A 24,745-nucleotide genomic window follows, 5' to 3' on the forward strand; every position below is an offset into this window, starting at 1 on the left:
TCTACACGCCCTAAAGTGTTTATCTATGTGTGAGAGGGGGATTCCCTTCTCAAAAACACGCTAGTTTTAAGGAGTTTGGCTTCAAGGTTTTGAAGTGGCAAGGGGTTGGCCAGCATTTCTGGCCAGAGCCTGCTTTGGACCTGTAGTGCCTCCTTCGCAGAACCAGTGAGGGCTTCATGAGCACACCTACCAGGTGTCACCACCCCTTGACAAAACAAGAGTGAGTCACTTAGATTCCAATACTGAATCTTGTTAATCTCCCCCCCCCTCAACTTTAGCTAGTCTCTTTTTTTTTTTCACAACCAAGTTTATTGAGCAAAAGAATGACAAGCATGAGGCACCTTCCCACACCAAGGTCACCACATCAAGATCAATGCAAGGATCACATACACAAGAAATACTTAAGCAAGTATCAATGAAGCTCAGCTTTAAAATCCCAACTACCCATCCCAACCCCAACCACACCCCCACCCGTACCCACTATCCCCCCCCCCTTCCACACATGTACAGAGGCAATACAGAGATGGTTCATATAAGAGAAGCAAGCATGAAGCAACCTGGGATGTGCCTTTAGGGCCAGAGACAGCGCTGCGATCAAATGTCCTCCTCCGGTTCCGCCGGGGGTTCCAAGGATAGGCCACGGTAGTCAGCCCACCGCTTCCAGATCTTGAAGTGCTTGCGCGGGCAGCCCCGCGCCTCAAAAATCGGTTTCTCAAGACCCATAAAATAGTCCAGTCCCGCCTTCCATGCCGACAGGGGGGGGGCCCTCACAGATTTCCAGGCCCGAGCCAAGTCGCGCTTAGCCACCACCAGGCCCAGAAGCAATAGGTGACGTTTATAGATGTTGCCCCCAACCCCGTCCATGACGTGCAGCAGGCCCAGCCGGTGGGTACGGGGAAGATCCCAGCCCAGGACCTCAGCCAGGCAATTCCATACACCCCTCCAGAAGCCAGCCAGGTGACCACATGACCATACTGTGTGCAACAAGGTGCCAGGCACTTCACCACATCGCAGGCACTCCGATGACTCAATCAAACCAGCCCTCCACAGTCGTTCACATGTGTAATAGGCACGATGTAGATACTTGAATTGTATGAGACGGAGCCGAACCGCGATAGCGGTGCCACGAGGAGACTCCAGGGCCTCTCTCCAGTCGTCCTCGTCCAGAGTGCCCACGTCCACCTCCCAGGCTTCCCGGAGGGAGCTGAGAGTAGACGAGCAGTGAATAACCAGAGTCTGGTAGATCCTGGAAACCTTCTTGTCTCCCAGGTCGCCCATAAAGACTTTCGCCTCAATTGGGCTAAATTCCGGAAGGGAGTCAAGGCCGGCAATGCTTGGGGCGAGGGCATGTCGCAGCTGTAAGTAACGGAAAAACTGGGACTGAGGCATTTGGAATTCCACTCGGAGGTCTGCAAAGGACTTGAGGGTTGCGCCGGACACGACGTGGCCCAGTTGAGTAATCCCAATAGTCTCCCAACCCTCGAACCCAGCCAGAGTCGCCAGCTCTGGAAGCAGACCGTTGTGCCACAGCGGCGTTTCCGCCGTCAACTTGCCCCACCATCCCATGCGGCGCAAGGACTGCCGCCACACTGCAAAGACCACCCTTGTCACCGATGGCAACCCACGGTAGCTAGTCTCTTTTTGATTAAACTCTATCATCTGGGTCTATACACAAGTGATACACAAAATTCCCACGAAGCTGAAGGTGTGTGTATCATTTTAATCATTCACCACTGATACACACACTTGTTATTCGAACTTGAATACGTTTTAAACACAGTGGTACCTACACTACATTAAACTTGAAACATGTGAAGAAGTGTGGTGCAGGGACCAGGACAGCTGACTTAGAAGCACAGGGTTCACGGTTCGATCCCCGGGCTCAGCACCATGTGACTGTGGGCAATAGCTCACTTAATTTCCACAATGGCCACCAGCGCCTTGAGACCCGTAAGGGTGAGTAGTTTGCGCTTTACATAAACAGATTTACATTTAATGCGGAACAATGTGGAAAGTAACTTGTGTGTTTTATTGTAATTGTCATCACTGTTATGCTATTCAAATATATTGACTGTACGTAATTGTTATTAGGCATATGCAACAAATTTGTGGTGTTCACTCATGGTTGTGGTTTACCAATGCAGTCTGTTAACCCATCTCTTCTATTTTTAGAGTGTCCAGGCAGCCCACATGTATGTTGGAGGAACTGGCTTGATGCCTTTTTAAATTATCGGCGGGCGATTGGTGCTTCAAGGTTCCACCCAGAGAGAAATAAATGCCTTCTTTTACACTCTTGAGGGCTGTGCAATATTCAAACATATTCCAGCAATTGAAGGTACACAAGATGAACTGAACCTGTTGATGAATATACTGAAACCATAAAAAAATTGGAAAGGCAGTTTCATGTTCAGCCAAGCGTTGTTTCGTTACAACACAAATTCCTGAGGAGGAAACAGTTGAGTGGAGTTTAAATGCAATTTTGAAAATTTCTACTGATTCACTGGTACGTGATCGGTACATTTGCCATTGCTCTAACAAAGCTATTCAACAGAAACTTACCACTGAGATTCAACAGAAACTCTCATCACTGAACAATCCATCCCTCAATTTCACTTTGTGGATTGCAAAAAGTATTGAGACATCACAAATATCAGTAAAAAAACTTAAGGGAAAACAAAAAGTTGTGAGGAATATGCGAAAGAAAAGCAAAAACACCACATAAGACAATGCAATGAGCAAAGACATCACAAGGACAGCTAAGGGTTGTTTAAACATATAAATATCTTTTTTAGATGTGGGTATTTACCGCATTTTAGGTAGGTGACACAATGTCCAGCCAAAAATGTGTGTTGTAGAAATGCAATAAGATAGGACACTTTGCAAAAGTGTGTCAAAGTCAATCAAACCAAGTGGAAACGCTGGCAATGTAGTGGCTAATTTAGTTGAAGATGATTATTTTTCTCATTTAAAAAAGATACAGGATGATCTCCAAGATATGGTGTTGTTTGCTGGAATCAAATTCTGCACAGGGGATCCTGCAGACTGCATAGACCCGTATGCCAATGTCCTAGTAGGTACTAAGTCAGTCAGACTGTTGGTTGAATATGAAGCCAGATTTACGAAAGTAACCAAGGAAGTGTTCAATGAACTGTGACCTGGGAACATTTTGGAACAACCAGATCATGCACCATTCTCATATGAAGGGAGTCGTATTGAATTAGCTGGTTATTTTGAGGAGGTTTTGGTCTTCGAAGGAAGGAAGATTTTTGGGAGGGTTTATGTGTCAATAAAAGGATTGTGTATTCAGGGTTAGTTCCATCAAGACCTTTTCAAGATTGTCCTGAGACCTGGAACAAAAGACCAAGTGTTGGAAGTCGCTGAAATGATCACTACCAAGTTTCGGCATACTTTTCTGACAACCTGAGTACAATAAAAGGGTTCCAGCATAAAATAGTAGTGAAGTAGTCTGTATTCCCACTAAGGACAAGATGCAGGGTGTTCAGTTTTTAATAAGGGGGGCCTGGAAAGAGAACTAGAAACATTTGTCAGTGGTATAATTTAACCCATAGAGTCATCTTTGTGGTCATCTCCCCTGTTGTGGTTCGAAGTGGTGAATTAAGAGTATGTTGACTTACGAAGCCTCCACAATGCCATTGGGTTGATTCCCACACCTTTCTAGGATTTCTGATCTGTTGGCTATGGTTGCGGGTGCAAGTTGGTTTCCTGAACTTGACTTAGTGCCCATATATCACTAGGTGGTGTTGGAACCCGAGTCAAGGCATTACACAACCTTAGTATCACCTATTGGAACTTTTCAGTTTTATAACATGCTATTCGGGTTGGCATTCGCGGCATCCGTTTTTCAAGAATCATGTATCAACTTCTCAAGAATATAAAAGGGGTTGTCGTCTTTCAGCATGACATGTTCATTTTTGCACCCTCAAGGGAGGAGCATGATGTTATTTTTAATCACGTTTTGTCAATTCCCCAAGAAGGAATATGCTACTTACCAGTATGCATCTGTTCTTGGCATAGAGGGCTGCAGAGTGGTACATTATGAATAGATCGCCATCTGGTGTTGGGCTCGGATGATTGCACTTTGTTTTTCTCTTGGAGAGTCTTTTGTATCTTGGTGACTCCTCCCTTAGTTGGTAGTGCGCATGGGCATCGGCTCCATCCTTAGATTGTTTTGCCATAGTAGGGTTAGATGGAGTAGTATAGTAGAATACAGATAAGAGTGCCCATGTAAGTGTATCTAAATAAGATAATGTTGGAACAGACACAGGTTTCCGGGGAGGCTGGGAGGGCATGTACCACTCTGCAGCCCTCTATGCCAAGAACAGATGCATACTGGTAAGTAGCATATTCCGTTCGAGGCATATGGGCTGCAGATGGTACATTATGAATAGACTATACAGCAGTTCTCTCCCTAGCGGTGGTCGCCCGTGTCTGTTGCAACTGTCTGAAACAATGTTTTTAATACTGCTTGTCCCACTCTAGCTTGTTGTGTTGTGTGCACATCTACACAATAGGGTTTTGTGAAGGTGTGCGGTGTAACCCAGGTAGCTGCTTTGCATATGTCATCTAGTGGAATGTTTCCCAAAAATGCCATAGATGCTCCTAGTTTACGTGTAGAGTGAGCTTTAGGAGGAACAGTTAATGTTCTCTTTGCCTTTAAGTAACATATTTGAATGCATTTTACAATCCATCTGGCAATGCCCGCTTTGGAGATGGGATTGCCTTTATGTGTAGGAGAAAACGCAACAAATAGCTGTTTTGTCTTTCTGAAAGTTTGTGTTCTTTCTATATAGTACAATATGGCCCTTCTAACATCCAATGTATGTAGGGCTCTTTCTGCTACTGTTTGTGGTTTCGGAAAGAAAACCGGTAATTCCACTGACTGATTGATGTGGAATGCTGAAATAACCTTCGGTAAGAATTTTGGGTTTGTTCTAAGAACCACTTTATTTTGGTGTAGCTGCATAAATGGTTCTTGAATCGTAAAAGCCTGCAGTTCACTTACTCTTCTAAGTGACGTGATAGCTATGAGGAAGGCCACCTTCCATGTGAGGAATTGTATTTCACACCTATGCATAGGTTCAAAGGGTGGCCCCATTAGTCTGGTAAGCACTATGTTGAGATTCCAGACTGGGGAAGGTGGTCTTCTTGGTGGAATGACTCTTTTGAGTCCTTCCATGAAAGCTTTAATTGCTGGTACTTTAAACAGTGAAAGATGTTGTCTGTTTTGTAGGTACGCCGCTATGGCTGCGAGATGAACTCTGATAGAGGTATATGCTAGGTTACATTGCTGTAAGTGTAGTAAATAGCAAATGATTTGTTTAGTGGATGCGTCCAGAGGGTTGATGTGCTTACTGTTACAGTGTATAGCAAACCTCTTCCATTTTGCTGCATAGCATGCTCTGGTGGTAGGACGTCTTGCTTGTTTAATGATTTCCATGCATTCTGGTGGTAAATCTAAATACCCAAACTCTATGACTTCAGGAGCCATATCGCTAGGTTCAGTTGTTTGGGATCTGGGTGCATTATTTCTCCATGGTTCTGTGTAAGATGCATGGGTAATAATCTTAGCTTTTGATGTGGTACTTGTGAGAGTTGTAGCAGCGTGGTGAACCACGGCTGTCTTGCCCACGTGGGTGCCACTAGTATCATTGTCATTGAGTGTTGCTGCAGTTTCCGAACCAGTAATGGAATTAGTGGTAGAGGAGGGAATGCGTAAGCAAATTTGTTGGACCAATTTATCCACAGTGCATTGCCCTGGGACCGGTGGTGTGGGTACCTGGATGCGAAGTTTTTGCATTTTGCGTTCTGATGATTGGCAAACAGATCTATCTCTGGTTGCCCCCATTTTTGGAAGAATGGCTGCAGTATTTGGTCGTGCAGCTCCCATTCGTGTACTTGTTCTGACTGTCTGCTTAGAATGTCTGCTATCTGATTTTGAACTCCTGGTAGGTGTTCCGCTAACAGGTAGATCTTTTGAGGAATGGCCCATTTCCATATGTCCTGTGCTAGTCTGGACAGTTGGAGAGAGTGTGTCCCCCCCTGTTTTTGAATATAATACATTGCAGTCATGTTGTCTGTTCTGATCAGGACTGCTTTGCTTGTTATTTGCATTTGGAAAGCTTTTAGTGCTAGAAATATTGCTAATAGTTCTAGGTAGTTGATGTGCAGTTTCTTTTGCTGCACACTCCACTTCCCCTGCACTGTGTATCTGTCTATGTGCGCTCCCCATCCGGAGAGCGATGCGTCCGCTGTTATTATCACTTGTGGAATTGGCTCTAGGAACGACCGTCCCTTGGAAATGTTTTCTGTGTTCCACCACTTCAGAGAGCGATACGTCCGGTCGTTTACCAACACCAGATCTGTAATCTGACCTTGAGCCTGATTCCACTGTGTCGCTAGACACTCTTGTAGTGGGCGCATTTGTAGTCTGGCATGTGGTATTAGCAGTATGCAGGAGGACATCATGCCTAATAGTTGCATAAACACTCGTGCTGGTAGTGAGTGTTGTGGTTGAAATCTTTGTATTAACCCGACCATTGTCTGTACTCTGATTGGGTTGGGGTATGCTATTGCCTTTTCTGTGTCTACTGTAGCCCCCAGGTATTGCTGAATCTGGTTTGGTTGCAGGTGTGATTTTTTGTAGTTCACCGTGAACCCTAGGTGGTGCAACAATTGAATTGTCTTCTGTGTGTTGTGAAGACATTCTTCTTTTGACCTGGCTTTTATTAGCCAGTCGTCCAAGTATGGGAAGACATGTATTTGTTGTCTTCTTAGGTGTGCTGCCACCACAGCTAGGCATTTTGTGAAAACTCTTGGTGCTGTTGTGACACCGAAGGGAAGGACTTTGAACTGATAGTGTTGTCCTTCTAACACAAACCTTAGGTATTTCCTGTGGGCTTTGTGAATTGGGATATGAAAGTAAGCGTCTTTTAGATCCAGTGTAGAAAGAAAGTCCCCTTTCTTCAGTAAAGGGAGTACTTGTTGGAGCGTGACCATGTGGAAATGCTCCGAATTTATGTAAGCATTGAGAGGTCTGAGGTCTAATATTGGTCTTAGGGACCCATCCTTTTTGGGGATCAGGAAGTATAGAGCGTATACTCCTGTTCCTTGTTGATCCTTTGGAACCTTCTCTATTGCATGCTTTTGTAGAAGTGCTAGAACTTCTTCTCTTAACAATGTCAGATGATCTTGACTCATTGGACGCTGTTTGGGGGGGATGTTTGGTGGGGTAGCTGTGAGTTCTAGGCAATAACCATGTTGGATAATTTGTCTCACCCACTTGTCTGATGTGATGTTCTCCCAGACAGGTAGGAACTGTGATAGACGTCCCCCGACCGGTGTTATGTGGTCTGGGGGGAGTTCTATGAAGTCACTGTTTTGGTGTTGAGGCGTTGCGGTTGTTATTATTTCCGCGGCCTCTACCTTTATTGTTGTTACCTCTGTAACTGCCTCTTGAATTACCTCTGGGTGATGTTGGTGTGAAAGAGGTGGATTGCTGATTCGTTCCTGTATTCTTTGAGCCCCCTCTATAGGTGGATCTACGAAAGGAACCTCTGTGTGTTGGCTGTTGCAATGCTCCCATTGACTTAGCCGTTTCTGTATCTTTCTTCATTTTTTCTAAGGTCTCGTCTGTGCTTGAGCCAAACAGTGTCTTCTGATCAAATGGTTTGTTCAGTAGGGCTGTTTGTACTTCTTGTTTGAATCCCGAGATTCTAAGCCATGCATGCCTTCTTAGCATGACACTGGTGTTAATAGATCTTGCTGCAGTGTCTGCTGCGTCTAATGCACACTTAATGGAAGTATTGGTTATTATTTTACCTTCCTGTATTAATTGATCTGCCTTCTTCTGATGTTCTTTTGGGAGATGTGTGAGAAGTTTTTCTAACTCATCATAATGTGCCCTGTCGTAACGTGCGAGTAGTGCTTGTGTATTGGCTATACGCCAGCTATTCGCTGCCTGTGATGCTACTCTTTTGCCTGATGCATCTATTAACTTTGATTCTTTATCTGGTGGAGGAGCCTCTCCTGTAGATAATGAATTTGCTCTTTTACGAGCGTTTGAGACCACCAGCGAGTCTAGAGGTACATGCCCTTTAATAAATATTGGGTCCTTTGGAGCCGCTTTGTATTTTTTATCAATTCTTGGGTTTAACACCCTGGCTCTCACTGGGTTTTCGAATATTTCCTCTGTGTGACTAAGAAGACCCTTCAACATAGGAAGAGTACCTGATGTTCTCTGTGCATTAGGTAGAGTCTCTAACAAGAAATCCTCTATTTGAGGTTCTGTATGCATATCTAGTTTGTGATATTTTGCTGCCCTATTAATGAGCTGCACAAAACCTGTGTTATCATCAGGTGGTGAAGGCTTTGAGGGATATAGCTCTGGGTCGTTGTCCTCATCTGACCCTACATCATAATTTTCCCATGGGTCCTCCTCATCTAGGATAGTTTCGTCATCCTCTTGAGGTTCTCCCTCCCCTAGATCACTGTCTACATCTGACTGAGGTGTAGCTGGTCTTGGTGTGGAGGGTGTAGGAATATTTGGCCTATTGTGAGGAATAGGAGAAGAGGGTGTGACTCTAGGTCGAGGAGAAGCAGGAGGAGTTATATTTGTCCCCATTGTTCTCTTTTTTGAAGGAAGAGGTTTATCTTCTGACTGTTCACTCTTTCTCTTCTTCGTGACCACTTTCCCAGTTTGTGGATCAATAAACAAGATCTTTTGTTTGGGATCTGTCTGTTGCTCCTGAATCGGTACCGAAGATCCTGGTTCCGAGAGCTGTTTTTGTTTTCGATCGTCAGATATTGTTGTTTTCGACACCGAATGTCTGCTCGATTCCGACTTTCTGGGTATCGAGTGTCTTTTGGGCGATAAATCATATTTATGTTTCGACATGGAATGTTTCGATACCGAGCTTTCCCTTGTTTGTTGCCTCGGTGCCGAAGTCGATGTCGCCCTTTTCTCGGATCCGACATGGTGGGATTCCGAGTGTTTCGGTTTCAGTTTCGGTTTCGTTGCCGGGCCCGAGGGCGGGGCGTCGGAAACTTTTTTCTGCGGTTTGACCGGGCCCGAGGGCGGGGTCGTTACCGCCCGGGGTCGGTTTTTCGGTAAGGGGACGTCGTCACTCACGGTTTGTTGCTCGATGAGTTCTTCGACTTCCGACTGGTCCCCTTCCGACCCCGACTGGTCTTCTTCTTCCTCGATTTGCTCGTCTCCGAACAGCTCCGGGATCGCCTCCGCCTGCATTCTGGAAACCTCGTGTCTTCGAGCTCGACGATTTCTAATCGTTAGCTTGGAGGAGAATGCTGCACAGGCTTCGCAGTCCCTGGATTCGTGTTCAGGCGATAGACAGAGGTTGCACACCTCGTGTAGGTCCTTGTGTGGGAACTTAGCACCACACGTTGGACATTTTTTGAATGGAGTCCTTTCCATGGACCCCGGGCTTGACTGCGTCGAGAAAGGCCTCCTGTTCTTCGACGTAGATCCAAGTTTTTCTCTTCGATTTTGAATTTGCAACGCGTCGGAATGGAAATGAACGCGTTCGATAACAATACCGTCGAATTGGAAAGGGAATACGCGCCGATAAATCACTTTCTTCTGAAGTTGATCTGGAGCGTGTCGATCCTCATCCGAACCCGATGGCGGAAAAAAACAATCTAAGGATGGAGCCGATGCCCATGCGCACTACCAACTAAGGGAGGAGTCACCAAGATACAAAAGACTCTCCAAGAGAAAAACAAAGTGCAATCATCCGAGCCCAACACCAGATGGCGATCTATTCATAATGTACCATCTGCAGCCCATATGCCTCGAACAGAGGTATTTTGTAAAAATAGGGGAAAATTTGAGATCAGCAAAACCAGGGTTCAGTATCTTGGACATGTGGTTTCAGGTGATCGTATTGAGCCAGGGCCAGGGCTGGTGAAGGCCATCTTCAATGCTAAACTACCAATTGATAAGTCTGGCTTGAAGTCATTCATGAGCAAGTGCGAGTTTAATTCTCGTTTCATCCCGGATTACATGTACCACATTAAACCACTGACCACTCGTTTGAAAAAGAATGTAGCTTTCAAATGGGACACTGCATGCCATGAGTCATTTGAGTGGGTTAAAAATCAGGGTATAGAAACCATTTGACCCGAGTCTACAATGTTGTAGAATGGTAGATGCATCCAATGTTGGGTTGGGGGCAATTCTTACACTATTTGAGAGTAAAATTGAAAGCACTATCTGTAATGCTTCGTGAGTTTTGAGAGAGTTGGAGATGCATTACTCCACAATAGAAAAGGAACTTTTGGCATGTTGGTGGATAATGTACGAGTTACTTACCTTCAGTAACAATGTGTCTGGTAGAGACGTTGTCTAGCCGCAGATTCCTTTGCTTAGAATATCCCCAGGTGTCAGACTGGATCCGGAATTATTTTTGCAGCAGCAACTCTGCGTGCTGCGGGACGATGCCAAACGACCCCGTCCTGACATCGTCCACATACATGAGGTCAGCGAGGTCCTATAAGTCTCTCCCGGTGCGCTGATGTCGGTTTCCTTCTTTTCCGCATACAACGTGGATCCGGAGTAAGCGGTTCCCCTGTCCTGTTTACAGGCCCCTTTTGACGCTTCGAATCGGGAACAGTGTATGATGCCTTTGGGCTTTAAAACTTGTACTTCCTGTTCGCGGCAAATGTCTACAACGGACCCACATCTTATCTGTATGTGGTGTCTGGGCGAACACTACGACTCAACGGACTGCGAAGTCTGCCAATACATCAAGCCGAAGTCCCGGTGGAAGCGCCAGATAAAGCTTCTTTCGGCTCGCCTGCCCTGGTCGGAGTAATCTCTTCCCCCGGCCTCTACATCGATGGCAGGGCCCTCTGTTTTCCCGTTGCACCATCAAACGCCCTCTGGGGCCCGGGGACGGCGTTCGCCCCTTATTGGTAAGTTGCGGCACATGTCGTGAGGTCCTCGACCTCACTTTTATCTGTTGTCGGGGACACTGGTTCCCGAAACCCTCCGGACGTGATTTTTTAGAGAATTTTTTCCAGGAAGGATTTTCCCAGGTTCCTTATATCAGACAATAGGGTTCAGTTTTAGAGTGGATAGATAGAAATGTTTCTTAAAGAAGGTGCTTTTAGGCATCTCAAGTTTTCACTTTACCACACCCAAAAGGGAAAGATGAGCGCACGAACAAGGTGTTGACTCAGTGTTTGCAATAGCTAATAGATGTGCCGCTTTGAATGTGGTTCGTTCAGTGTTACGGTTTTATAGATCATGTCCCCAATCAACTACACAAGTGTCCCTGTTCGAGTTGTTGAGGGGTAGGAAGCCACCACAAACGTTTGTCCGAGTTGGGTGAGCAGATGGATAAAATTTGGAGGTAAACTGGATGAGCATGATGTCAAAGTCAAGAAAAATGTGGCTGGGGCCAAAGTTAGACAAAAGGAAATATTTTATGAGCGTAACCGGGTTAAGAACAAAATTGAAGTTGGAGATACGGTACGCATCAGAAAAGGGGCGTATGACAAAACAAATTTGCTATCATGTTGTGGTAGATAAAAAATGCGAGAATGCAATCAGAATAAATGGTGCCGACTGCTGGAAATTAAAAAAGTTTGTCAAATGTGATGGTAAGACTGTACAGGTCCCTGCACTGTCTAACCAAGTCCACACACTGACCACAGCTCCTGAATTAAATGCCAAACTCACTGTCCACAAGAGCACCCGTGCCAGGCAGATTCCGCTTAGATTCAGGAAGTAACCAGTGGTTTATAACTGGAAGGTGCAGCTAAAGTTTGCTGGTGTTTAGTTATTTTTTGGGGAAAATTTTGAAATGTTTATTATATTATGTACAAGGGTATTATGTTTTGCGTATAGTGATTTTGTTTTTGTAATTTTTTTGTTTTGCTTTTGTTTCATTGTTATTTTGGGAAAAAGAAAAAATAATGTGATAGGTTAGGCGCATATATGTCTGAACGCAGTTGTAGAAATATAGCAAGGTAACAGAATTGAACTGTTGGGGTGTTAGAATGTAAGTAGGCAGGGTGTTGTGTTGCATTTGATGACAGTTGGAAGTAAGCAGTTCCGATCTTGTCATTTCTTTTCGCCATATGTTGTCTACCACAAAGATCCTAACATGTATAATAACTGGGTGCTAGTAGACCCAAATCAATATATTGGCACAATTTCATCTGATGTAGGGTAATTGCCACGTAGGTTGAGTGACTTTTGTGCTTAATACTTTAGGCAAAGTCACAGACCACACCAAGGTTCAATAGGAGCATGCAACCATAAGCAGAAAATGGCAAATGGTCCTTTTCTGGAGTCTTTTGCTGTACAGCTGCCGCATTTTATAATGTACTTTGAGGAAGAAAGACGGTAATGCCACTGTAGCTGGCTGAGGATCTCCCCCAATCAAGCAGAGCAGGGGAGCCTGCAAGTCGGCCCTGTGGTGCCAGGGATGCTAGAGCTCAAAGTCCTCGAGGACTTGCCCACACAGTGGAGTGAAGGCATATGGTCAGCAGAAGTAGAAGGGCAGAAGCTCTGGAAGAGCCCTGGTAATCATGAAGGTGGTCCCTGGAGGCAGCTGATTTTCTATGGAGGAGGCGTTCTGACAAGGTTTGAACAGAGACTCTTTAGTTTGCAGGGCAGTCAGAGCCATGTTGTGAAGTAAACACACCAGGAAATGCTTTCCAACGGACCAACTGCCTACAGAGCTACTTCAAAACTCTGCAAAAGGAGTGGTAAAGTGTAAGCACCCTAGAAGAAGGCGAAATGTACTCATATTATGCTGCAGGCAAGATGATGTTTCTGTAGCAGGAATGTTCATCCAAATTTTCAAGTTAGGACTAAATCAAGTATGAAAAAAGCAGATCGCTGTTAGAACTCTTTACTTCCGGATAGCAAAGCACAGAGCTCTGGTGTTTTTACAGTGGGTAAGAGATCAGAGCATCTCACCTCATTTTCAGCTTAGCAGCACAGATAATGATGTGGATAGGCTATCTTCCAACACTTACGATGATGATGATGGAGAATAATTCAAGCATGTCAATCTATGAAAGATGCAATGCGGGGAAGGAAAGGTCACTTTCTTTTTAGAATAGTTTTACAACATGGGTCTCCTTCTTGGATGATTACACTTAAATACTTCAGCATTGCGGGGACGGTTCACAGTACACAGATCTTTCGGACAACAAAAATGAAAAATATCATAAGCTACACATGCAAAGATTCCCAACTGACCAATTTACTTCTTAACAATTGTTTTGAATAGTGGTAGTGTGCCACCGTACAGCTACTTCAAAAGGCCCCAAAACGAGATTTCTTCGTGAGGTGAAAGATAAACCAACCGTAGATATTAGAAAAGAGACATTTGGCAGTGTTAAACAGGCCCTTTTTATTTAACAAGACTTTTCCAAATATGGCAGTGCAGCAACGGCCCCTTTTGGCCCTTTGCATGTCAGTACAGGCTTAACACAGGGCACCAGTCAGCATTTCCTCAGGAAGTCTCTCCCCCTCCAAAAGGCTTCTATGCCTGACGTTTAGCACAGTGAGGTTAGATTGTAGTACCAGGGCCTGCAGACCTAATGGCAGTCTTGAGGAAGGATTCAGGAGACAGGATGAAGTGAAAAATAGCACTGAAGGTTAACAGTGCCTAAAGTGGGGAAGGAGTGAAAAAAAAAAGAAAACAAAGGATCTGTTTCGCAGACTGATCTCAAAGGGCTTCTGAAACTGGCTAGCAAAGGTTGGACCCAAGTAAACATTGTCATCACATTCATTCACATATTCAGAGCATCCTGAGGGAGAGAGGATGTAGTGCAGGACTACGGAGGCATGAACAGTAGCTCTCCAATTAAGGCAAAGCAAATGCTTAAAGCTTCTCACATTAGGGAGCTGTGGCTTGGGCTGGATTCTGGGAAAAGATATATAGAACATCTATGCCCCAGACAGAAGTTAAAAACAATGTGTCACATTGCACATTAGCACAGTTTTGGGCGAAACAATGGACCCCAACGCGATTTTGAGGAAAATAAACTAATTTTTTGTTGATCTGCAATGCAAAAAAGTTTTTAAAAACCACTCTGTAAGCAATCTTAAAAACAATGGGACGATTTCTATTCCAAACTTGTCAAACCACACGAACTGTGAACCACCACAAACTGATCATTTAAACGAATATGAGGAATTACTACCAGCAGTTCACCTTTTTGTTGCCCACGTGTCCCAGACGTGGAGCTGGAAAAAAAGCAAGCCCCACTCTCCAATTTGCTAAGGTATACCGTGAACAAGAAAAAAAGAATATCTGTCCTGTCCAACTATTTAACGCAGGGATGTCAATCTAGAGTCCTGAGGGCTGCAATCATAACAGGTTTTTGCAATATTAGCATGAAATAGATTTATATACAAGGAATTAAGACTAAAATTATTTACATGATGAATGGTAACCCTGAAAATCTGGTATAACTGTGGCCTCTGGGGACTTCGTTTCAATACCTCTCATCTAGTGCATGGTTGTAAAATATATTTCACAACAGTCCTCAGTCGCCACATATTAAAACAAGGTCTCCAATCATAAAATGCCTCCCACAGCATTCCAACCACAAAAGGTCAATTGTGACGGTACTGTCTGGAACAAAACAATTTTTTAAATAAAAAAAAATAAGCACAGATTTTTGGCTATGTCCATGACATCTCTCCATTCTTACACTCAAAAGGTCGTGGTAAATTTCTGCAAGTTTGAGAAACAGTAAACTATTAACAGCCAGACAGTCACCCTTGTGGAGATCATGCTTTGGTTATTTTCGATATATGTATATATATATATAGAAATAGATATATTTGTTTTTCACTTTTGAGGTCTCTGGGTGAAGGAATACCTTTCATACACCAAATGGGCGATAAAGACCTGCAACAATTCAAGACCAACTGCAGTGCATGGATACTAGAGTACAGTACATTCTAAATCACTAATATATACAAATATAAACAGTGTTATCATTTAAACGATTTTTCTAGCTATAATCTACTCTTTCACAGAGGGGCTTTAAATCTCTGCAACAGTGAAGTGGAAAAGGGTCTAATTAAAATAATATAAATTAAAAGTGCTTCTCTTCCACTTTGAAAAACAAGGAAATGCTGGACCTACAACCAAATGCCAACGCTCATCTTAATACCCCCTTAAGTTTCTGTCCCGAATACATAAACTAAACGCAATGCTTTTCATTCTGCTCTGCAGAAAGGAGTAGAGGTTTACATGAATGCAGTAAGGTTTGAATTCTTGACTCTCCCCGTCACTTCCAACCCAGTTCCTGGAACTCTCAGTCTAGGATGTTAAATGGTGGCTGGTGTACCTTGGTCAAGTTATACATAAGAGCAGGGTGCTCAAGTTTACCCATAATTAGGTCATCTAGTCGAGGTTTCAAATTTGCATTCTAGGACTTGCAGCCCTGTTTTATCACAATATATACTAGGACTAGAAGCCCCCAAACACAAAACGACAAAATTGGGTCACAAGGACCTAGAAAACTTAAGAGCTCTGCAACATTAGGTAACAAGTCCTGGAAGTCTTGAACAAGGATCCAAGAGCAACTTCAGCGCCCCTTCTGCTCATAAAAAGATGTTCTCCACAAATGTATCCCCACAACTCGTTTAATGCCTCCTGTGCGCAAAAACCATTTTGTGTACTGCTTCTCTACCCCCAACTGCAAATTCTGGGCTTTATAAGATGAGATTAGTGGGAGCCAACATATAGGGGAAGGGGCAGGATAACAAACTGGGCCCTCCCGAGCCTGCTAACTCCAGTGCTTACATTTTAATGAGCAAACCAATGTCAAGAAAATATGTGAGAAAAAAATGTCGAGGAAATGTGTGCAAGCAGGTTCTCCTTCAAGCCTGTGTAAGAGCCGCCATTCAAAGGTCAGCTGCCCAGGTCGTAAGGCAGGGAGATCAAGAGGGTCAAATGGTTAAACACACAAAAATTTGTGGTTGAAAAAACAAGTCATATTGTGGCCACTAAACTGTGCCAACCTGTTACTGTAGCAGCAGAATATCCAAATTTCACCTCGCCTAGAGATAAATGATGCTAGTGCAGCTTTGCGTCAGTGTGCCTCAGGCGAAGCACTGGTACATGGTGCCGGATGGAGGCTATAAAACTAGCCGCCCTTCTTGACACCATTCCGAAGGAAAAGGGGGCAGCAGAACACACACCATGCGTGCATTCATACAAACATGAATGATGAGGGTCAGTATTACAGACACTCCAAAGGACCTGATCCCCATGCAGCGCCAACGTCTCTACACTCCCTATAAAAAATGGCAGCATTATTTTCCATGGTCTTTCTCTTGATATCACCATTCTTCTTGTCCATACGATGCGGATGCTTATGGAAACAAACAACTCCAAACTGCTATGTGTGTTTTTAGAGGGACATGAGAGTTGGCATCATTTAACTGGAGCCAGTGTTAAGCCATGGGTTCATTTGTTTTATTTTACTTTGAGTTTTTGTAAAGTGCTGCACATCACCGACCGTCAGTCTGAGGTTTGTGATAGTACTTCATGGCTGTCACCTTTTGAGACTCATTGCTGCAGGCTCTCAAACCAGAGTGCAACTTCATCTCATTCAGTCCAGCCGGAGTACCACCAAGCAAATAAAGTACTTAAACAGAGGCTGGAAGGAGTGAGGTACAATAATGCCCAAAAGGTGAAGACCTGTCTGCTTTACTCCATTGCGTCTTTAACGCCTCCTCTCAATCTGCAAGCACAATGTCGTAGGAAGGAGGAAGTCTGCCAGGGACAGACTAGCAGAGTTTAACATTCAGACACACCAGAGGCAAAGAGCGGAGAATGAGTCTGAAAGACATCTTGTCCTGGTGTAAGAAAGCATGTAAGGCTAAGAACAGAAGAACGCATTCCCAAGCCCTCCTGGCAGCAGTATCCACATGCTCTCTCTCTGGTCTCCAACTTTCCACATATTCAACATTCAAAGAAACTACAGAACTTTCCTTATAAATGAGCACTTTAATCATTTACGCAATGTCCTCACGCCAGACACATTTGGCCCTGACCGCCTTCATTCAGATCTAAGACGACCTGGAAGCCAATTAAAATATACTCCTGCATTCTCCATGGCCCAAGTGACCTCTAGTAACGTCCTTAATATGCAGGAAATGTCTGACCACACACCAGAGACTCGTTCTAAGAACGGATTGCTGCAATTTCGGACCCTAACCTTCACGATGTAAACTCTAGAAGCCTTCCTAAGTAGACCCATGCTTCTAGGATCCCTGTTATGGAGGCTATGTGGAAGACAAGGCCATAGTCCACGTACCTGTATTGAATGCTATTTGGTGCTCATCACTCACCCCTTTGGTAGGCCGTGCTTACCTGGGTTGTAGAGCTCTTTTACATCATTTTTCACTCATCTACTGGCAGGACAGTTCTGTTTAGGAAATAGTAGCATTACTTACATTTCAAAGAAGGCTCGGTCATACTCCGAACAAAAAGAAACAGTGTTTATCCACCTAAACGCTACGTAGGCCTCTATACCATTAGTGAGGGGCTTTGCAGTGGACAACATGTCTACTCCATGGTTAGAATTAGAATTACCCTCTATTGAACAATCAAAGCCAAAATGAGGTCCAACATATATGGCTTTGAAAGACAGCTCTGACTTTCAAGTGGTTGATTATAGCCTAGTTCCTTACACTAGTATTAAAGGTAACAGTGCCTCTCAATACTGCTTAATGCCACTAACAGTGGAACTTGTGTCTCCATGCAGCATGTTGGGGTACTAGGGTCTCCACGGCCTACTTATCAGGGGTAGTGCGTATATGCCCTGCTTTATACTAGTACACAGGGAAATTATACATTGTTTTGCTATCAGGAGAATGGTCCCCTTGTATTTGCCCCCTTATATTTCTCAACCCTGCCTTAAGTGTTTCACAGCACAGAAACTATGGGGTACTTATAAGACCATACCTTCCCATATGAACCTTTCCATGCACATTGCCACAGAATCTCCTGATGAGCAAACAAAGATAAGCAGCTCACCTTACATCCTATAATCATGCCCCATCATCTCCAGACATTCAGAAAATCTCTCATGGTGTACAGCTAAATAACTAAAATCTCCCTTCCTGCTGCTCATCTCATTTTAGGTATTCCTACACCACTGACCACCCTGGTCCTTCAGTCTAACTCAAGTTTTCTAACCCCATATCACTAACTTTGCCACACATGGCGATAACATGAAATGCTTTAGTGCTACATAACTAACTATTCCAGATCTGCAGACCACTTCAAGTGCTCTAATCTCACACCATTAACTCTTCAGAGCTGAAGACCACATAAAGTGCTTTCTACCTACACCACTAATGGCTCCACAGAGGGTCACTCACAGCAGCATATGAAAGAGCAATGGAAAGATGTCCTGTGGCAGTCAAGGGTAGGCCCTCGAACGGAAGAACTCAAATCTGGAAGATCTGAAATGGACTGTCCTATAGTCACACAATCTCTTCGCTGAGAGAAGGAAGATCATGTTCGGTCATGACTGGATACTGCTTAGGACTAAAAGTCTCTTTAATAGACAGTTCTTTCCATTAAGTTAGGTTTAATACTCATCGTGCTGCAGCTGGACATCAGGCCAAGGTGGCAATTCCTGAAGTGCCTATTGTCAATGTCACTACCAAGTGCTTGCTTGTTAGCAAGTGCTATCAAAGCTTGGCCCATCCCATTAAGGAGGATGGTAAAGCTCTCTACGCCCCCTTCGTGGGAGAGAGCGGAGTAGAGGTGGAACGGAGAATGCACAAGATCTGGCCTGTGTCCAGGTCTCACCTGGGACTGCTTGTCAAGCAATTGACCCTAAACAGTTCATGTGCAGAAGGCATGTGGAGAGCAGGCTATGCTGTGCGTGTTGCGTTGTCCTCCCAGCAGCCATTACTCGTGCACATCCCAGATCTCAGAGAGTAAGGGGGGAAGCTTCTTGTCCTGGAGGCGCAATGCGAACACCTGCTCAGAGTGCACGCTGCTGAGAGTTCGTAGGCTGACCAGCTTCATAAGCATGCGTGGGAACATCAGGTGATCCTGAGGAGAGGAGAGATGAGAAAGGTACAAATGCATTATGAATGCGCTTAGAGGCTAGCAGCAAGGACAGCGTACACCACAGCTTCAAAGCAGTCGAAGAAGCTAAACTGCACACATTCCCTTTTCAGGACCTTTCACCTTCCACACGATCAACTACTCATAGCAATATATCGCATCGTAACAGGTTAGCATGTTTGTGCATTTCTCAGTGCTGAGAGATGTGGCACCTCAGCTACAAAGTGGGGTGCATTTGCAGTCTTTTGTAGGGGCCACAGAGCATCAATAAAAGGAATTAGCATGTGGCAAGCAAAAACATTCAGGTGTTTGGGCAAACCTTTACATACAGAAATAGCAAAAGAGGAAGGCTTTGCTAGCTGTGGAAGCACTAGCTGTGGTGTTTGATGTCTCAGTGCTGAAGGCAAATCTATTTTTCGGTTTTCAAGCGTTTGGCATCATTCAGAATTAATTCCCTAGAATAGAAAATGATGAAAAGCACTCAAAGCTACCAAAATATACTACAACTATGGTGTTAATCGAATTTCTAGCCCTGGTTTCCGAACATGCGTGAATTTGAATCTCCTCGAGTTCACAGACCCAATGATAACAAAAACATGTCCTGCTCAAATCCATATATTCATCTAACATAGGTACAGTCACCGCATTAATATTTATATTGAATGCCCTAAAATCTTAACTTGAAGACAACATTTGGAAAGTCCTGATAAAGAGAAACATTTTTCGGCATTTGGTCTATGGAGAGGAATCCCCAAGTGCCTTTTTCACTTCTGTTTGCAAGGAGTTGTAGGACGTGGCCCATGAGGCAGAAGATAGTAAAGCTTTATTATGAATGCTCATGCTTCCAGGGTCTCTTCGTCCTAAATACATTGACAGGAGTTAAAATAGATCTTCCTCTAAGTATAAAGCTCATTGGCTCTCCAGGGACTATTCTAGTCCAAGATGCAGAGCATAGTATCAGAGGAGACTGTCCTAACGAGCCTATCCTGCTTAATACAAGGGAAATCCCAGAGGGGCTTTCACCATCCAGTTCTCCCAGGCGTTTTCAGAGATAACCTCTTGAAATACACAGAAAAGGCTCAGACATCATGATATCCTATTAATTTGTATCTTTATAGCAGCTGAAAGAGAAGTACAAAGTTGACACGATTCCCCCCTCTACCAGGAGCTTATTCATGTCTATAAGTAAACATGAATCTACTTCCTGTTTTCAAAGAGGTGTGGTGCAGCGGCCAGACAGCTGACTCCACAGCACAGGGCTAACGGTTCGATCCCCTACGCCGGCAGCAGTTCAGTTCAACATCATGTGACTCTGGGCAATAGCTCACAAAATCTCTGACCTGTCTCAGTGCCTGGATACCCTTAGGAGTGATACATTTGCACTTTACAAATTTGGAATTATTATTATTATATATAACTAGGGCTCACGGTTTTATGGTATTTATTTTTTTGCCATTTCCATCTATATTTATCCATATTTATTTTTTGGGCATATTTTCTGTATGTATCCACATTTATTTTTGCCACAAGCAAAAGACAACTCTACAGCTAGTATTTTTCCACATTTATTTAAATTGACAATGCACACATGCGCTCGGTTGTTATTGGTCAACACTATACATTCATCTGAAGACTTTGCCATTTGCAAAGTGCTATCACAAGCAATTTGTCTAATAGCCTTGCAGTTTCTGTCATCTGCAGAGTGCCACATTCTCTCCCCCACTGAACTCCATACTGCCCCACTGAGAGAAACTCACACTGCCTTCAGCTGCAACCCAATTGTGCCCCTCTATAAACACATGGAAGCAATTCAATTCAAATTATGCACTAGGCTACAGTAATATGCTGCCTGAAAAAAAAAGTAACATACTGGAAAAAAGCAAACACACGTAGGGAATACAACTTATCGCTTTTACACTCATTATTCAGAAATCGCTTCTCTGGCAAACTCTGTAAGGTGGCGCTAGTGTGTTTGAGTGTAAATATAACCAATCTTCCCACTTTGCGACTACTCTGTCTTGCTTTACTTAGTTATGTATTTATTGTTTGTGTTTTAAAACCTGTAATAGGAGAGTGAGACTACTGTTCGTACCCACAGTGGGGAGGGCACAGACTGAGGCACAGGCAGGTGTTATGTTAATACTTTTACTCAGACACACTCACTGACGGCCCATGGCCTGTGGCGAGCTGCTGCCCTCTTCCTCCTCAGTTATGCAACCTCCAATGGCACAGTAGGGACCGTTCCCTGCTTGTCTCGCGCACCAGCGACCTTTCCACCCTCACCTGTTGGGCTACTGCTACCTGCACAACAAACACGCTCTTCAGATAACAGAGGCTGCAAGTGACCCCTCAGTGCCAGACCGTGTTTAATATAATAGGCATTGCCGCCCTACGGGGTGCTGGCATTCGATTTCTACTTTTGACGCCCCCAAAACTGCATATGCCAGTGACTCCAGCCCCCCACCCCCTTTCCCGAGGGCACCTACTTTTGTTTTGAAATGGGTGCATATGCTGCAATTAGTTAGATCTGGGGTCAGATCGTCAGCCTCTTGGGCACTCTGGGTGGCTTCTTTCTAATACTGGAGGGGTGAAAGAACAATAAAGCCTCATTAACAAGTAAATGGTCTTTCAAAGATCTGTGAAGTACTCTGGTACTGCTGTGTGTGTGCGCCGGAAGCTGTCTCAGCCGGGCTGACACCTGTGAGTTTTTTTTACCGGCACCATCAGTATTTTGATGTCCTGCCCTGTACAGAAATATGTAAAATTACTAAAAGTCGGTAGTTTTATCCTTTATCTCTACACACTTCAGGAAATAGAAATTATTTTAAATGTGTTCTACAGCTGTGTTCATGAACCATGACTAATAACGAAAGTAAAAAAGCACGCAAGTGTTTGTTACAAATGGATACATACGTTTTTATTTAGTCGTATTTAGTATCACGTTCCGTCCTTTGCAGGCTCTTAAAATAAATGACCGGTATGTTCCTAGGTGGAGTCCGACTTTGAGTGCAAAGCTAGGTCTCTCCCCTTCATTTTTGTGTTCTATCTCCTGTGAGAATTCACAAACAGCGCACATTTTAAACAAGCATTGGAAATGCAATAGGTCTCGCATTAGGAAAGTTTGAGCAATTGGTATTGTAAATGACACTTTTTTAGGTCTCGCCTGTCGATGCGCATGCGCATCGAGCAAGCGAGACTATGGGGGCTCATCGACTCTTTATCTAACTTGCAAGGAATCGTGGCGATTCCTTGCAGTGCCCGTGACTTTTAAGGTCAATGCGCATGCGCATTAAGCTTATGCGCATGCGCATTGACCTTAAAAGTCACGGGCGCGTGCATGTCCGTATTTGTTTACCCGCTCCGCCCCCTCCCGCCGTGTCGCCTTGCCTACTCTCTTCCACAGCCTCCCCCAGCTCCGCCCCCTCAATACTTGATTGCACGGCCGCTAGGCCGTGCCTCCCCTACTCTCCTCCCCCCTCCTCCTCTCCTCCCATGCCTGCCTGCCGCTAGCCTTGTTTCCCTGCTGCCTCCATCACCACTCCCTTCCTCTACTGTTCCCCTGTCCCGTCTCTCTCCATGCGGGTCTCTCTCGTGACCCTCTCTGTGTGTACACCTCTTTCAAGCTCTGGTTTCTCGCTCTCGGTCTCCATGGCATCTTTATGTCTGGCAGTGCAGCTTTTCGTTAGTATGCGTTGTACGGCGATTGTAGACGAGAATACAGCATTTACCCGCGCGTTCCTGCTAATGTAATAAACGGTGCATGCATCACGCGCGCACTCACTCTCCTCCCCCCTCCTCCTCTCCTCCATGCATCACGCGCGCACTCTCCTCCCCCCTCCTCCTCTCCTCCCCTGCCTGCCTGCCGCTAGCCTTGTTTCCCTGCCGCCTCCATCACCACTCCCTTCCTCTACTGTTCCCCTGTCCCGTCTCTCTCCATTCGGGTCTCTCTCGTGACCCTCTCTGTGTGTACACCTCTTTCAAGCTCTGGTTTCTCGCTCTCGGTCTCCATGGCATCTTTATGTCTGGCAGTGCAGCTTTTCGTTAGTATGCGTTGTACGGCGATTGTAGACGAGAATACAGCATTTACCCGCGCGTTCCTGCTAATGTAATAAACGGTGCATGCATCACGCGCGCACTCACTCTCCTCCCCCCTCCTTCTCTCCTCCATGCATCACGCGCGCACTCACTCTCCTCCCCCCTCCTCCTCTCCTCCCCTGCCTGCCTGCCGCTAGCCTTGTTTCCCTGCCGCCTCCATCACCACTCCCTTCCTCTACTGTTCCCCTGTCCCGTCTCTCTCCATCCGGGTCTCTCTCGTGACCCTCTCTGTGTGTACACCTCTTTCAAGCTCTGGTTTCTCGCTCTCGGTCTCCATGGCATCTTTATGTCTGGCAGTGCAGCTTTTCGTTAGTATGCGTTGTACGGCGATTGTAGACGAGAATACAGCATTTACCCGCGCGTTCCTGCTAATGTAATAAACGGTGCATGTATCACGCGCGCACTCTTATAGCCTTCTCCAGTTGGGCTCAGAGGTAATTTTGAAAAAATGAAGAACAAACGGTTTATGCGCTTGTTTCCTCACTACAAGGTGTGCGCAAATACCCTCATTTCAATTTCTGCACGGGCAATTTCCCCCAGGCCCTACTTGAGGTAATGGCGCATGCATAATTGTGCGGCAGCGGTAACGTCGTGAACACATTTGTTCTCATAACTTGTTGATATGTTAGTCCCTGTTATTAACTGCAGAAGTGATCGTCGGGTTCAAAGCGACTCTGTAAGGCCCGCGAGCGAATTATGTTTGTCCCCCGGTTTTAGTTTTAAGCACCCAGCGAGCAACCCCTCACTCACACTCACCCTCACTCACCCTCACTCACCCTCAACCCCTCACCCTCACTCACCCTCACCCACACTCACCCTCACCCACACTCACCCTCACCCTCACTCACCCTCAACCCCTCACTCACCCTCAACCCCTCACCTACCCTCACCCTCACTCACCCTCAACCCCTCACCCTCACTCACCCTCAACACCTCACCCTCAACACCTCACCCTCACTCACCCTCAACCCCTCACCCTCACTCACCCTCAACCCCTCACCCTCACTCACCCTCAACCCCTCACCCTCAACCCCTCACTCACCCTCACTCTCACTCATCCTCACTCACCCTCACTCACCCTCAACCCCTCACACTCACTCACCCTCACCTTCACTCACCCTCACTCACCCTCACCTTCACTCACCCTCAACCCCTCACCCTCACTCACCCTCAACGCCTCACCCTCAACCCCTCACCCTCACCCACCTTCACTCACCCTCACTCACACTCACCCTCACTCACCCTCACTCACCCTCACCCACCCTCAACCCCTCACCCTCACTCACCCCCTCACCCTCAACCCCTCACTCACCCTCACTCTCACTCATCCTCACTCACCCTCAACCCCTCACCCTCACTCATCCTCACTCACCCTCACTCACCCTCAACCCCTCACCCTCACTCACCCTCACCCTCACCTTCACTCACCCTCACTCACCCTCACCTTCACTCACCCTCAACCCCTCACCCTCACTCACCCTCAACGCCTCACCCTCAACCCCTCACCCTCACCCACCTTCACTCACCCTCACTCACCCTCACCC

The 24,745-nt window shown here is 45.3% G+C and overlaps 1 protein-coding gene across 4 annotated transcripts in view; it reads right to left on the reverse strand.

The window, feature by feature from the left end:
• Window positions 1-13,386: 13,386 nt before the first annotated feature.
• LOC147701486 (oxysterols receptor LXR-beta-like) overlaps window positions 13,387-24,745 on the reverse strand; it is a 319,523-nt gene continuing 308,164 nt past the window's right edge. For all 4 annotated transcript variants that reach the window (XM_086930165.1, XM_086930162.1, XM_086930166.1 and 1 more), the window contains one exon: window positions 13,387-19,091. In XM_086930165.1, the coding sequence (XP_086786291.1) occupies window positions 18,945-19,091 (147 nt within the window). In that variant the 3' untranslated portion in view covers window positions 13,387-18,944. The remainder of the gene's footprint in view (window positions 19,092-24,745) is intronic.

The sequence above is a fragment of the Lissotriton vulgaris genome, chromosome 7 (assembly GCF_964263255.1).
Source record: "Lissotriton vulgaris chromosome 7, aLisVul1.2, whole genome shotgun sequence".
Lineage (NCBI taxonomy): Eukaryota > Metazoa > Chordata > Amphibia > Caudata > Salamandridae > Lissotriton > Lissotriton vulgaris.